The 16,116-nt window shown below is 38.8% G+C and overlaps 1 protein-coding gene and 1 long non-coding RNA gene across 2 annotated transcripts; both read right to left on the reverse strand.

The window, feature by feature from the left end:
* Positions 1-212: 212 nt before the first annotated feature.
* Positions 213-3,706, reverse strand: LOC146386958 (uncharacterized). The gene is made up of 3 exons (XR_014800254.1): positions 2,636-3,706; positions 1,748-2,602; positions 213-1,320 (listed from the first exon to the last, which is right to left on the reverse strand). It is a non-coding gene; the product is annotated as an uncharacterized LOC146386958 (long non-coding RNA).
* A 1,820-nt stretch (positions 3,707-5,526) lies between these two features.
* On the reverse strand, positions 5,527-15,647 carry LOC146386959 (phosphatidylinositol 5-phosphate 4-kinase type-2 gamma-like). The gene is made up of 10 exons (XM_084927221.1): positions 15,451-15,647; positions 15,265-15,362; positions 14,440-14,536; positions 13,764-13,913; positions 9,168-9,314; positions 8,825-8,863; positions 6,339-6,452; positions 6,007-6,262; positions 5,766-5,869; positions 5,527-5,685 (listed from the first exon to the last, which is right to left on the reverse strand). The coding sequence occupies exons 1-10, from the start codon at positions 15,598-15,600 to the stop codon at positions 5,605-5,607; spliced, it is 1,236 nt and encodes a 411-aa protein (XP_084783347.1). The 5' UTR covers positions 15,601-15,647; the 3' UTR covers positions 5,527-5,604.
* Positions 15,648-16,116: the final 469 nt, after the last annotated feature.

A 16,116-nucleotide genomic window follows, 5' to 3' on the forward strand; every position in this document is an offset into this window, starting at 1 on the left:
ATGTTTGGTTAACCTTAGTTTTTTATGTTATACCTGCACACATTTTTCTGGTAACATGAACATGACTTTGTTATGTTGTTGTTACGTTTTTCATTCTGGTCAAATATTTATAGAAACCACTTGTTTATCAGACATGAACTTTTTGTGTTAATTGTATTGGACTACTATGTGTTATATTGACATGATTATTTTATGGTAAGCTTATTTTATTTTATAACAAATTTCTAATATATAATATATAATCTAATATATAATTGAGTGTTCAATAAATAAAACTAAATTAAGGCTGATCTTACTGTATGTACTGTACACTTTCTCTTCAATCAAAGAAATAAGCAAAACATTTTTGAACAATGACCTGTATTTTTGAAAATACTACACAGTTGTAACAATGGACTTTCAATTCAGGCTTCCAAAATATACATGAGTCATATTTGTACAATGCATCTCTTGAAAAACATTCCACAACATTCCTCAAAGTTATCTTCTGTAAGCTGAATTCAACATTGTGGGGCCTTATGACATCGCGCTTATGTAAAAAATAGTTTTTTAAATGTAAGAGCCATAAGGTAATATGGCAACAGGGGTGTAATTATTAAAATGACACAAAGAAGAGACTTAAAATAACATTATAACCCACAGGCACAAAACCAAGAGACCTAAACTGATTAGTATTGGCTTGCTTCTATCACTAAACATCACAATCACTAATACTAGACGATGCAATCTGTTTGTAGTGGTGCACCTTGGGAAAAAAATTGCAAACTGGTGAAATTGGTGCAAGGCACCGTTTCCATTGAGAAAAATGGACATTCAAAGTTTGAATTTTTTTTTTAAAAGAGCCATGGCTTGAAAAGTGAAAACTGCAGTAATAAAGGCCCCAAGTTGAAACGTGCCAGAAAAATAAGTTTCACTATGTACTGCAACTTTACCAGTGCTGGCTTAAAAGAAAGGATGGTACATATTCGAAGAGGTAAACATGTTGTTCCCACATCATAACTGGAAAACTGTTCAATCGTACAGTCTGGTCCTGAAAACCTGGGCCTTCTTTGAAAGGCTGTTCCTTTTGAGCTCCATAACCAGTTTCTATAATACCTCGAAGGTATACTTTTCCAGTGGGTAGGTGAGGTTCAAAGTGTACATTAGTCCAAACAGCATTGCAGCTGCTAGGGTATAGTTATCCAAATCCTGCCAGACTCTCTGGCCTTCAAGGACTATCCCGATGTCCTCAGGGCTGCCATTGGCATCTCTTGACTTTATGGTGTAAATTCCCATGGTTGTTTCCTTATTAGATCGTTGGATAATGGCTTCATCTGTGGCCTAGAAAATGCAGAATTCCAAAATGTAATTAAACAGAACACTGGTCAAAGAACATTATACCAAATCTCATTTTAATCTGTGTCACTATTCCAAAAAATGTTAACATTAACACATTAGGTGAACAAAAATGGATTCATTACAGCATGTGATTTGAGTCCTCAGAATGCTCAAAAAGGTAATGCATTTCTGAAGTGAAATCTCCATGCAAAGAAGCAGAATACTGTCAGAGCATAGAGAGGTGTTCAACTATGAACTCCACACATAGTTCTAATGCAGGTAAAAGAAGAAAAAAAAAAAAACGCACCCATGGTAAATTGTGAAAATCCCAGGTGATTTTCAACATACTCCTGGCATAGAGTGACAAGCAGCATTTTGTTAAAATTATTATTTTCCCTAAAGTGTATACACAAATTAATTTTTTTCTTACCTGGGCCGTGGGCTCCAGAATGTTCTGAAGTCTTCTTCCTATTTTTCCTCCTCGCCTTTTGAAGACCTTTATTAGTTTGTCAGATAGCACATCTATCTGCGAGAGTAATCTGGACTGCAGTGGCATGGTGGTAATGCGCTTAAACTCTGCATTTATCTAAAAAGAGAAGTTGTCACATAAAAATGCTGTCAAAATCTCAAATCTCACAAGGTTACATCCACACAAAGTTGTTATTTTTTGTCATATTACTATTTATTAGCTATGGGTCCCATGTTGCTGAGCAGTTCCACAGTTGCCCTTACTTCCATACCACCCAAAGCCTGTTTGCAACCACAGCAGTTGCCTCCTTCTGGCCATTTTGCAGTTCTGCCAAATGACCCAGAAACTACATCTATTATTGTCATATACACATCAAGGTCTTTCATTAATACTTAGTTAAATTAGTTAATTTGACCTTTCCAGAAAATTTACCTTACAGAATGCGAGATAACATATGCAAATCTTCACTAGTAAATAAAATAATGTTATTAAAACCTTAACTGTAACACCTCTACGTAACAGCGCTAGAGAATTGTTCTGAAGCAACACCAATCTGCCCTTCAGCAGGGATAAGCACCATATATCGATACAGAAAAAATAAATTTAACATATTTATATCGTCATTATTTTTATCTCTTTAAGCCCTCCTCTCAGTCTCTCTATAAATCAGTTAAAATAATTTGTTGGGTTTTTGTGTGTCTTTAACATGTTATCAGTACATTACATTCACTGCCCCAGAACATGAAATAAAGCCCCACGTCATGCACTTCCTCTCCTAATGAGTACTGCATAGGTGTCATGCCCTAAATAAACCGACTTTAGTGAAGACCCCCCCCCCCCCAAACACACACAGAGCCCACCCCATGGCAAACTAGCTTATTTAACTGTTTAACTAAAACATTTTAGGTACAACCAGTTAACTAAATGGACACAAGTTTGTTAGTCTGTATTCACTGAGAAAAAACAAGCGAATGTGACTGGGCACACACTGAAAAAAAGCTAATGCACATAATATTGTCCCGCAGCTTAAGCTAGCATTATCGTTAGTTAACTTAAGGAATGACTTGTTTTTTCCATTATGTTGCTCAACAGCAAATCATGAGAAAAACTTCCCCATCTAATGGATGTTCTCTTCGTTTCCTCTCAAACATGTAGTTTTCAGTTTACCTCGACAAAGTAAAGCTCAGCACCAAACGTAAACTAAGCGAAGACAAAAAATGGCGGACCGCCACAGTGAATTTTCCCTCGCAGAACACACCCTGGGGGGGTGGAGTTTCAACAGAAAACATAACTATTTTCTGTTATTTTGATATGACTGGTTTTAAAAGACTGAACATCCTTCTAAAACAAGTGAAAGGCGTGAGACTTAATTATGTTTAGACCAAAAATATAAATGATTCATGTTGGATATATTTACTGTATTTTTACTAATTTAACAACCTCATCATTGCATTAGTCGCTTTATGCTATAGCATTACGCTTACATTAGCTTGAAGCTCAAGGTCGTCATTTTATTTAATTTCTTTTTCTGGGCTTACAAACAGGACACACAACATTTAGATAACCGTTACACTGAATCTTGGGTATGTGTTGAGTCTTCCAGCTGCTGACTACAGAAGCTAGATTGACCTTTCAGCATGTTTATAGCGGCTGTGGCTATGTGCTGGTAATGTTACCGTGTGTGAGCAGTCACATTGGCAGCAGACATGTTTCAACAAACTAGTCATATCCCGGCCCTTCATTAGCTTGTTTAATGGTTAAGACACTGCAGGTACCACCACTTACTACAGACACCGATGCAAGTTTGTAATAGTCTGTTAATTTAGACTGAAAGAATATACAAACAATATTAACTCACATTATATATGTTAATTACTAATTTGCTTATCGCATAATTTCGGTTACCATTAGCTAACTGGAGCCTAACGTTAGCCTTTCATGGTTTTCGATAAACAGCCCACATACCTGTAAAATAACAACACCCCAGTAAAAGTCCACGTATATAAAGGGTCTACACTCTTTCTCACTGGTGTGTTAGCTTTAAAATCTTATTTACCTTCAAGTGTAAAACTCCAGATGGTAGTAGATTTTCCAAAGCGAGAGACAAAAATGGCGGACAGTGCAGCCGATTTTTCCTTTCCAGGGGTCCAGCTTGAGGATAAAACACGACTAACTTGTTTCTTTTCAACATGATTTGTTCTAAAAGAATGAATATTCTTAAAGAATATGTGAAAATTAAAAGACAAAAATATGTTTAGATGTGAAATTTAAATTAGTCATGCTGGATATATGAAGTAATTCTATGCAAATTCAGCAACCACCCTATTGCATTTTTTTCAGTGTGGATCCATCCTCCCTTGTGTTAACAGTTCAGCCTGATGATGATGGTGTAATGGTTGGAGATCTTTTCTTGGCGCACTTTGGGCCCTTAGCCCCAACTGAGCATCATTTTAATGCCACAGTCTGAGTCCTGTTACTATGTCCATCCCTTTATGACCACAGTGTACCCACCTTCTGATGGTTGCTTCAGCAGGATAACGCACCATGTCACAAAGTTCAAATCATCTCAGGCTGTTTTTTTGAACATGACTGCATTCAAATGCCCTCCACACTCACCAGATTGGGTATGGTGGAACAGAAGATTCAAATCATGGATGTTCTGAGTGATGCTATCACGTCAACATGGACCAAAGTCTTTGTTTTCTTTGTTGAATCTACACCATGAAGAGTTAAGGCAGTCCAAGCGAATACAAGCAAGATGTACCTAATAATGTGGCTGGTGTAAAGCTTATTTTATCATCTTTGGCCAGTAAACTGAATTGGCCAATATGACTGAATTCATTTCATTAAGTGCTTTTAAATCTAAACTACGGATCCTTGAGGCCAAGTCCATAACATGTAACTGTTTCAATTAGATTGATTGTCATTTTAACTGACTTTTTTATTTTTATTTGAATTTTATTTTTTATTTTATTTGTATTCTTTCACTTATTGTTGCATGTGTGTTGTTGCTGCCTGTGTTTGAGTAATTTCTGTAACTGTGAGACATCTGCTGCTGCCTATCTTGGCCAGGTCTCCCTTGAAAAAGAGGTTTTTAATCTCAATGAGATCTTCCTGGTTAAATAAAGGTTAATAAATAAATAAATAAAAAAAAATACCTTCATACTAGTGATGTTTACAGGTGTAAACTTGAAAGATCTCTTTCAAAAATCGTCTATTTCTTGCTGTCACTTAGACCAGCGGTCCCCAACCCCCGGGCCATGGACCGGTACCGGTCCGTGAGTCATTTGGTACCGGGCCGCGAGAGTGAGACTCGGGTGTGAAATGTATGGTTTTCAGGGTTTTTATCGGTTTTTAGCGTTATTTTGTTATCGTTTTTTTGTTAACTCCGTTTTCCTTGGTCTTTTCACGTGTGTTATGAATAAATCTTATTTTTTTCGGTACCAGTTTTATTTTGTTGTATTTATCCACGACACCTTAAAGGCCGGTCCGTGAAAATATTGTCGGGCACAAACCGGTCCGTGGCGCAAAAAAGGTTGGGGACCGCTGCCTTAGACTCAACAGTAGTGTTGCCAAACCTTTACGTCAAAAGAAAAGAAACCCATTAACAACATTGAGCTGCCAAGAAGTCCTTTATGCAAATTCTTCACTTGGAATAAATGCACAGCCTGTCTCGAAGTGTAGAATCCCATGAATAGTAAAGATGTTTTTTAAAAAGGAAGGGAAACAAAAGGATGCTATTAAATTATTAGTGCTTTATTGGTGATGCTTTGATGACTGCAAAGCTGAATTCTTCATGTATTAAATGAATCCCTGAACTAGGCAAAGATTTTGGCGATGAACTCTTTGAAACGTTTAGCGTACTGCTCTGGATGAACAGTTGAGATCTCAGCTCCTGCCTACAAAACACACAGACACACAGTCGATCAGAAATAAGTAGAAGCAGCCCTTTACACTTTGCAGAGCACTGATTTCTCACCCCGTGTTTGACAGCCTTGGCAGCGTGAGCGGCTTTCTTCTTGGTGTCGTACTGCGTCAGCACGTCAATCAGACCCATAAAATACACCTCCCTACGGGGCGCACCTACAAGGGAGCGATTCACAGTGTTTGGTGAGCGATATTGATCTGCGCATATGATCTTATCTTGTGCAGCACAGTGTGAGAGGAAGTTTCGGTGGGTGAAAAAGCGCAGGGCTCCTATCTCGGCTGTCGGGACTCACCCACAGCGCTCTGAATAGCATACACATCCACATAAGGGTCGAAATCCCCGGGACCCATGGGTTTGAAGGAGTTCATGTAGCCGGTAATGCCTTCAGGGGAGGTGGAGTGGGGAGCAGGAGCAAGGCCATTTTCATCATCCTCTTCCTCCTCATCGGACAGCTCCATCTCCTCCTCCTCCTCCTCCATCTCGGCTCTTTCGACATCGTGGATACCGAGCAGCAGGCTGTAGTCCATGATCCTCATACGTACAAGAAACTGCAGTGAGAGAAATAATTACACACCAGAGACAAGAAACACAAAAATCCCCCACAAAAAGCAGCGCCTCTCTTACCTCAGTGTCTCTGTTGAGCTTGTCCATTATTTTCTCCTTCTCTTCATCACTCACATAAACTTTCTGCATGTTATTCATAAAGTCCACATCCTTATAAGTGGGCAATTCCTTGACCTGAAAATACAGAAAGAATTACAATATTCATTCAACAGCATTTTTCTTTTCATCAAAACATTTGTAGCCCTTCCATTTTCATATGATTAAAGCCAAATAACATTTTTATAATTTTGTTTTCTGAATCAGTACAGATGGAAATATCAAAGGTTCCCGCAGCTCTGCAGCTAGTCAAACTTCCTCTATTAAACCAGATATTTCTTCATCTTTTTCTTTTTTATGTAGGTCAGCGTCGCTGGAGGCCAAACAGAGGGCTTCTGATGTTTAAAACAGCCTGTTGCTAAGTGATTTTTCTGTGGGAAGATTCATGAAAGTCTAATCTTAAAATCACATTTGTCACAATGCGCAAACAATAACAGTTACACATAGGAAAATAATTCCACACTCTGCCCTCAGGCGCACATTTCAAAGAGAAAAAAAATACATTTTTGGTTTGCAGTCTTAGATGTAGCCTGTCAAACCGGGGAGAGCAGCCAGAATACTAAACACGTCCACATCTTCAGACAGACTGTGGGGGCAGTAGCACACGTGCAGCCACTTCAGGTATGCTAAGTTTTTCTTTCTCACTTCAGCTTTTATCATTTTACTTGCAGTCGGTGATTGATGTAGCTATCAGTCCAAACGTCAGACAATGTTAGGCAATAATCAGATGGTTTTTTTCACAGAAATGTTGCCTTTTAGTGGCTTATCATTATCATTATCATTATCATTATCATTATCATTACGCCAAGTACTGAACAATTGTTTGTTAATTTCAGGTTACACAAGTCTCAGTGAGCTAAAATCAAAGTTTAGGCTGAAAGACTCACAGTTTTTCAGGTAAAAGCTTTTTTGGAATCACCTTGTTGGTGCAGAAATGCTATTTTATGCCTGTCTCTGTTATTGTTTTCATAGATTCAACTAAAGAAATGGGAAGAAATTATATGTTTTTGTGACAGACTGCTATTAACAAAGATGTGTAATATGTGTAGACACAACACTGGATCATCCCTTGGGTTAGGTGCATTTTTATGCTTGAATGATTCACAGGTCACTGTTAAGTAGCTTAACAAACAACAACAATTTTCCTTTGAAAATGGGCAGGTACAAGGATTGGACTGAAAATGAATGAAAAAGCAGCCAATGTCCATAGAAAATTTTAAAAAGACCTTCAGAAAGCCTGGGCTGCTCAAGACTATTTCAAAGATCACAACAAAATCTGGTCCAGGAAGCAAAACGTGACAAAATCGAGGACTTGAAACTTTTGCACAGTACCATATAAATAGGTTGTTGTATCCTGCTCATCATGGCAGATAATCATGTGAGCTGACTACAAGATAAATAAATAAATGAACCATATCAAAGATGCATACCTAAATAAACTGATGATACATTGTAATCTGCACACCAGCTATGAATTCAATCGCTGTGCAACAGCCAAAGCGCTTATTTTAATGGCTTACAAAGTCAACCTGGCACTATTAATTAATGGACTTGATGAACCCTAAAACTTTACTGTGTTTGGTCTTCAGGCAGTTTGAGCTATTTACTGAACCTCTTTTCTGGACCCCCAACAGTTTTTCTTTTTGCCTCACTGAGATATTTCTACCATTTTTATTGGAGTGTCTCTTTTCTGAAAAAGAAAAGAGCAAAATATTGTAGAAAAATATTGTAGAAAATGTTAATGATTTAAAAAAAGCATTTTCAAAAGCTTCTGTGACTCAATATATGTCTTTCATTTAAACATATTAAAAAAGGACACCCGCAGTTTTACAAGGGAAGCACTGGTAAGGAGAAATTAGAAAGAAATTCTGAAAATGAATCCTATGGAAATATAGCTGCGTAATGGCTTCGACTGCTGTGGAGATGCTTTTTTTAAACGCAAAGGCCTCTCCGAGCTTGACGCGTGGAGTTGAAAGACGAGTGTTTATCAGTCAGGGTCAGCTGCTGTTTTTGACGTTTCGTGTTTATCTCTCTCTCTCTCTCTCTCACGAGTCTCCCAGCTTGATGTGAGCACAGAACTAAATCACTTCAAAAACTAAAGACCAGAAAGGCACTTGACTGGTTTTGGAAATAACAACCTCATAGATTATATATTTTTTCCTTTTAGTGCAACACGCTGTGTATAATAATCGAGTGGAGCCGAGCTCTTTTTGACCATTTTCTTACTGGAGATGTTAGTGCAAGGTTATCATAATTAAAATTAACAAGCTCAAATGTATTCAGCCTCTCTTTCATTGAGCCTGAGTCAGAAGACGTAAAAATAACCATCTGTAATAGATCACTGCCTCTTAAACACTCCACAGCCACACGTGTGCTTTATTTCCAGTAAAGACAAACGTCACTGGAACTCTTGTGGACAACAGACTGACTTTACCTGAATCTGATCTCACCTTTTCTTTAAAACTGGCTTCACGAGACACCAGCGAGCCCTGATGAAAGAGAAGAAAGTGACTGGTGTTACTGTTGAGCCAAAGATCCATATTTGCTCATTACTTTCAAAGCTATAATAGTCATTATCACTCATGTGTTCTCAGAGATGATACACGTGTGGCCATAAATCCAACAGTCTACTATTAATATGGTTTGGGGTGAAGCATAACTTCAATTCACAAGCATTTAACACTCTGTTTTTTAAACTATTGTCTTTAAATGTTTTGGTAAGTTAGGCATTTCAATAGCTGATAAAAGTAATAAAACACTATCATATGAGATACACTGCCTCTGGAGGATTACCTTGAGGTCATACTTCCTGTGTATGTGAAGTCGGTGGCTGAACATGTTCCTCATTACTAACAGGTAGGTGTCCTCACTCTCCACAATGACTCTGTACATGGCCAGGAACTGAGGGAGGAGCGTACTGCCGTGGCAGGTGACAATATGCTGGAAGAGACCATCAGTACATGGATTTTCAGTCATGAAGAGTAAACATCTGCACGTGAATATAATAAGTTGTGGTTAATGCTCTTCCTGAAGATCCTCCTGTGGCATCTGATCAGCACCGCAGATGTAATTTAGGCTTGGAATAATTTACAGGACGAACTCCATTTGAAAACACTGCCTGCATTTCAAACAGATGGCTTCATTTTTATATGACTCTACACCGTCGTTAAGACATTGCATAAGAGGTAAAGTATGATAACATAAAAGAGTTCCTAGTAAGATAAGGTTTTTCTTGTAACAGATATGATTCAACGCACGGGTAATATAAAGTCATTTCATAGCATCATAGCAAGAAATGCCAAGAAAGGCAGGGAGGATGTACAGTCCCAGCAAGTAAACGTGGATTTACACCATGCTCGACTTCATTTTTTCATCAGCTTTGTATTTTGAGACGTCTGTTATACCTCAAGTATGAAAACAGTTCATTGTGATGAGCAACAATAAGTGTCAAAGCCACTGAGCACAGCGTTGTCTGCATTGCATTTGTGCACTGGAGCGTCTACAAGTGAGCTAATTCTGATGGACTTGGAGTTGGTAATATACTGAATGACATTTGTGTCAAACCTTTAATTAGGATGAAACAAATGGAGAATTAAAACTAAATTAATTTAATAAAATACTCTGTTAAAATCCATCAGATTCTCCTGTGTCCCATTGTTAGAGTTGTCATATTGGTAAATCTATCACCTTACAAAGCTAGTTAACTGCTGTGAGATTTTCACTCTGTATTGCGTGTTTAACCTCTTTGTAAGAACAATCTGCTGTCATTAACTTATTAATAAATGTGGCTGATTCTGCCAACAACACCCTTTTCATGTGAACGTGGAATGAAAACCCTGGCGGAAACCGGCTTATCTTGACTGCCAGTGTTACAGTAAGTGACCCCCGGGTACACTGACAGGTGGGGAGCAAGGCATACCTGAATGCACTTAACATATGTCAGAACAATCAGACATCAAGTAAAAATGAAAGAAAACAAAAGTTAGGAAGATATGCTAAATATGGAGGCAAGAAGACTCAAATTAAATATGAAAACAGACTCATGGGGACATTGGAGGACAAAAACACAAGCACAGAAACTGAGGGAGGAAAAGATAAGGAGACAGCGAGGGAACAAAACACACAAGAAATATCAAACTCAAAATAAGATGGGGTTCTAAGCAAGAGCCCCAAACTCCAAAGAAACTGAACTGGGAACCAGAAGAAAGTTCAAGATCTCATAAAAAGGCGTGTTTCACATGTCAAATGATTCTTCTCACACAAATGATCCCTGTGACTGTTGCCTGCTCCAATTAGAGCCATTATCAGATGATTATGATGTAAAGTGGTCATAAAACCTATAAGAAAATTGAAAAATATAACAGCGAAATGCAACACTGTGACAAATAAAACAAAGTCATTTATCTTGGGATTTGGCAGAGTGTTGAAGTAAACGTTTTAATTTGAGTTAATATATCTATGTTACCACTAAGTGTGCGCTCAGCGCTGCTGTTCATGTCTAATATGGTGGCTGCACATTAGACCTCTGAAACTTTAAACTGGCAAGTGCAAATCACTTTAGTTTGTCAGCAGACCAAAGTGAATCTGATTTAATTGATTGATAGGTGTTCATGGTGTGTGTTAAGTCTTCCTGCAGCTGCGGTTCAAACAGTGTAAAAGAGGCAGCAGATTAGAATCAGGCATAACAACATTTAAACATTTTCTGCATCACCAGATTAATATATACACACTCTAGTGGCACCGTTTTCACAGCTGTACATTTATAGACCCCATTATTAAGAGGTTTTAGTAAAGTAATAGTAGTAGGCTTAACAAGCTGCATATGAAACATATAGCAGAAAATCTATATCACACCTTAAAATGTTGTAAATTAAGCAATCATTAAAAAACATGGTGTTTTCAAACAGTGACCTGTTATCACGATGACTTATCCTGGTAAAAAGAGAGCCGCTTTCATGACACTGAAAACTCTGACTTTAAGGTCAAGACAGCTCACTAACCCCTTAATCTTGCTTCGCAGAACACCTCTATGAGCTCATATAGCACAACAAAAACAAACCACTCCAAATTACTAGAATGATAAGAATGACCGGCTGAGTTTATGCACAGCATGTCTGAGCTGTCGATTATATACCTACACTGGTAGAGTACTGGCTCACATTAGCGTTGTGAACAAGCTAGAAACAATTCTAGTTTGTTTAACAGTAGCACTACACCTGTCCTAATCTACTGTGCTCACACAGCATACACAACTCTTGTGGTCAGCATCACTGCAACATTTAGTTTTTAAATAGCGTCTAAAATTTTCATCTTTCCCTGATGACTATCAGTAACAATCTTATTGCTCTATAAGCATTTATATATGATCTTAAACAGAGCCCCGCACTGTACCTGCTGACCTTATACTAAGGTCTGTTGGACATAGACTAAGCCTCCGTTTGAATTGAGTTTTTATATGAATTATTTATTCTCAGATCATGAAACATCACAGGGACTGCAGATGAGAGAATAAGAATGAAAAATGCCCTTTAAACATTAATTTAATGAAATACTCAATTAATATCAATATCTTATTGCATTTTGATATGATAAATCTGTTAACCTACACAGTCTGTATGTTGCTGGCTTTCTTTTCAGGCTTCAGATAGGCTACACGTTATTATTAATACGATATTACTCTTAAGTGCTTTTTCTCTTACATACCCTCATACTGCTTTGTCTGCAGCAGCTATGTTGCTTTCAGGCATATTACCTGTTTAACTTCTTCATATTTTTCCCATAGTATTCTCTCACCTTCCTGTGTAACATCAGCTGCTCTACTGCTCTAGTGCTAATGCCACCACTTTCATGTGACCACAAAGGGGAAACCCTGGGTTAACTTAGCAAGATGATTACCAGCTACACGTGACCGCTTATCCTGATTGCCAGTGTTGGAGTAAGTGAATCCAGATAGCGGAAAGATATCCTGGGTCTGTGCAACTCGGTCTGTAGTATAAGTCTCTGATGGTGGTGCGTATTTGATTCTCTCTTGGTGATTTATGAGAAGGAAACATTTTGACAGGTCTGCGAAAAATCGTTATGCCTCAGAAGTAATATCTGTAGGAAGGAAATCATGTTGCACAGAATCTGTGGTCTACATCTGAGAGTCATCAGTGAATTTTTTTATTTTTTTTTTGGTAACCCCTCCTATATCAATTGATACCAGTGGTGCCAACTTTTTTTTTGGCACCAGGACCAGTCTCTTTTCAGTGGAAATGCATTAAAGTGATCTGAGATTAGGGAGTGACGTTCACTGACAGGCTCATGCAACAGTATCATGGCTTACTGCAAGCCCTTTTAAATGTCATTGGTAACATCAGTGCTTTTTCAGGAACAACAACAACAAAAAGCTGTGTGAAGGCCTTTTGTGGCACTACAGAAAAGAAATACAGTACAAGCAAACAAACATCATGCTACTTGTTAATATGTCATGTGACTTAGCTTTCTCTGTTTGGTGTGTTATTTTTTTTGTATCTGTATAACCAGAAAAAGCTCTGACAGAATCATTCTTCAATGTGAATTATTTAATATGCTTCAATTTAAATGTAAAACTGGAGCCATGAAATTCTAACACTCGTGTCTCAGCTTTGATGCTGTAAAACCTTTACCATGGCAACCAGGGTTAATGTAAAAAGGGCACATTTTATTCTTGTATAAAAACGACACAAGGAAAGAGAAAAGACTGGTAGATGTGTACATGTATGAAAGGATTGCAACCATGCACACACTAGAAATACTATGTTCTTAGTTCAGTTCAATTCAATTCATTTTATTTAGCTCCAAATCGCAGCAACAGTCACATCAAGGCGCTTCATACTGAAAGGTAAAAGAGAGAAAACCGCAACAATCAGATGACCCCACGTGAGCAAGCATATGGTGACAGTGGGAAGGAAAAACTCCCTTTTAACAGGAAAAAACTTGCAGCAGAACCAGGAGAGGCAGCCATCAGCTGCAACCGGTTAGGGGTGAGGAGAGGGAGACACAACAAAAGACACACTGTGTAAGAGAGCCAGGGATTAATAATAACTAATGATTAAATGCAAAGTGGTGAACAACCACAGACAGTGAAAAGAGGTGAAGAAGAAACACTCAGTGCACTATGGGCAGCTTAGCCCTAATTGCAGGGTAACTAAGGGAGGTTTCTGGGTCACCTGATCCAGCCCTAACTATAACCTTTATCAGAAAGTATAGTTTTGAGCCTTATTGTAAAAGCAGAGAGAGTGCCTCTCTCCAGTATCCAAACTGGGAGCTGGTTCCACAGAAAAGGGGCCTGAAAGCTGGAGTCTCCAATTTTAAAATTGAACCTACTCTCTGACCTTTAAAGGACATATAAACTTGTGTCAGTCCTACCTGGTGATATGCAGAGAGCGCATTATGCATTTCTGCAACCTCCTCACTGGAAATTTCTTTTATAACCAAAGTGCGGTCGTACGACGTCAGCAGCGGGCCCGCATATTTCCCTTCGTCGTGTCTGAGAGGAGGACTCCGAGCCAGAGAAACCTGCCGGTGAGTGAGAGAACAGCATCATGAGATCAGAAGGAGAAGCCTCCTGCCCTGGGAAACCTTTCACATTTTAAAGTGTTGAAACAAATGCAAATATCTTACATATACCAGAAATGTAATGCTGCGCAGCATCGGACCATAAAAAGCTTTGTTTTAACATGCTTCTTGCATTGCTCTGAATGCAGGTCTGCAGTAAGCTAATGTGACTTTTATCAGCAACAATATGTTTCCCGTAATTGTGTGCTAAGCAAATGTGCACTTCCCAGACTGGAGGATGGCTGTGTGCCACCTGGCGCATGCAAAATACGACACAAAGAAATGCAAATGTAGAAGCGAGCAGATCAATACGCACATAAAAGTTCATGGTTTCGATCAAAGGAAAACACACAGAGCCTTGGATGTTCTCTGCTTGTGCGAGTCTATGTTTTTTTTCTAATGGCCTCTACATTTTTGTGAAACGATAGATTTTATCCATATTTATATTTTAGTGCACAATGAAACGCAGACTTGCTGTGAATCATACCTGGAAATCTTGATCCTCAATGCCAAAGCGCTCTCGCAGGTTTCTGAACACTTGAGGACAGTACTCTTTGAATTTAAACTGTCCTGGAAGAGTCTCCCTGAGGAATAATAACAATAACGCATAGATTTAGTGTGCAGCAACATTTTACAAAAGATCTATGCTCGTGACTATTAGCTGACTGAATTATATTAGGGATCCTGCTGTTTAACAGCTTCCAGATCAAAACAAGTTCAGAGAAATCTCACTAAAGTAACGGCACTTTAACCTTGGGAAAATATTTTATTGGTCCTCAAACCTCTGTTCATAAGTCTTTACTGAACCCGGATTCCTGAATGGATTAAAGGATTATTGAAAGCCTTTCACTTTTCTAGACTCAGTGCTTATAGAAACTGAACCTAACAACAGACACTGTATAGGACAGCTTTTATAAATGATTATTATACTGTAGCACACTCTGACTGACACTCTTCCACCACTATTTCAGATAAATCCATCAAGCTAACCTTTTTTTGCCCTTTAAATTATGTTGCACAGCAAGTAAAAAAAAAACACAAGTTAATGCTGCACTTCTAACTTTAGCCCATAACATCATTCTTTCTCTTTCGAGACAATATTGCACTGCGCTCATTACTGTAGCTATAGTGTTGGTGAAGAAAAACACCGTCGCTCTCTAAAGGGGTCTGGATATTCTGATAAGTAGAGACAATAACACCGAGAAATAAATCATGAGAGGAACAAAAATCTGTGCAGTTTACAGGAAGCAAAACGAGGCTCCTGCAATCATGCAGACAGAGCTGAGTAGAGCCTATGAGCAGAGCACAGTACTTATTGAAGAGGTGGTTGTTGACTTTGATCTTGGTGCTGGCTTTGAAGTCGTCTGGGAGCAGCATGACAGGTACGGGCACCTGGCTCAGGTCATTAATCTGCGCATGATCAGTGGATAAATAGTTAATAATGAACATTTTCATACCCAGGCAGACAGAAGTGCACATTAAACGGCCTTATAGCTACCGAATGATTGACTCCCCACATCAGCACGCTCAACACGGGGTCACTGGCTCGGAAAACCTTCACTTTCTGTTGAACAAAGTGTTTCTTCTTCGTCTTCCTTTTTGGCGCCAGAGTGTTCAGAGGGTTGGAGGTGGCACTGGGAGAAGACATTTTCAGGCAGGTATCCGCGTCTCCGTCTGTGGGCAGGCGTTTTGTTGTCTCTGTATGTAAAGTAGGCTAAAGTCCGCCCTGCAGCAGCCTATTAGCGCTTTGATCCAACACCCTGCGAGCCCAGCGCCTTTTGGTCCTTCAGTCCAGCAACGAACAGGTGCAGAGCCTCCCCCAACACGGGCTGAGCCTTCATCATCTTATTTTGTGGCTCATTTTTAAGCTTTGTTAATTTGACATGCTGTCACATTAATGATCATTTTCGTACAGGCTTGCTTACAGGCAGAACTGCAGTAATTACATCTAAATTACCAGTGCTGTACGATTCTGCAAAGTTTGGTATCCATCCGATACCAAGTAAATAAAGGGCTAGTATTGCCGATACCAATATCGATACTGAAACTTTTAACTTGTATGTAGGGGAGAGAAGTGTATTTTTTAATGTATGTGGTTTCTTCTGGAGACCTGGAATCTATAGAAACAAAGTATCCATCATATTCTGCTGGCCCACCTCTATTA

The sequence above is a fragment of the Perissodus microlepis genome, chromosome 5, assembly GCF_051167445.1.
Source record: "Perissodus microlepis isolate ML-2025 ecotype Zambia chromosome 5, ASM5116744v1, whole genome shotgun sequence".
Lineage (NCBI taxonomy): Eukaryota > Metazoa > Chordata > Actinopteri > Cichliformes > Cichlidae > Perissodus > Perissodus microlepis.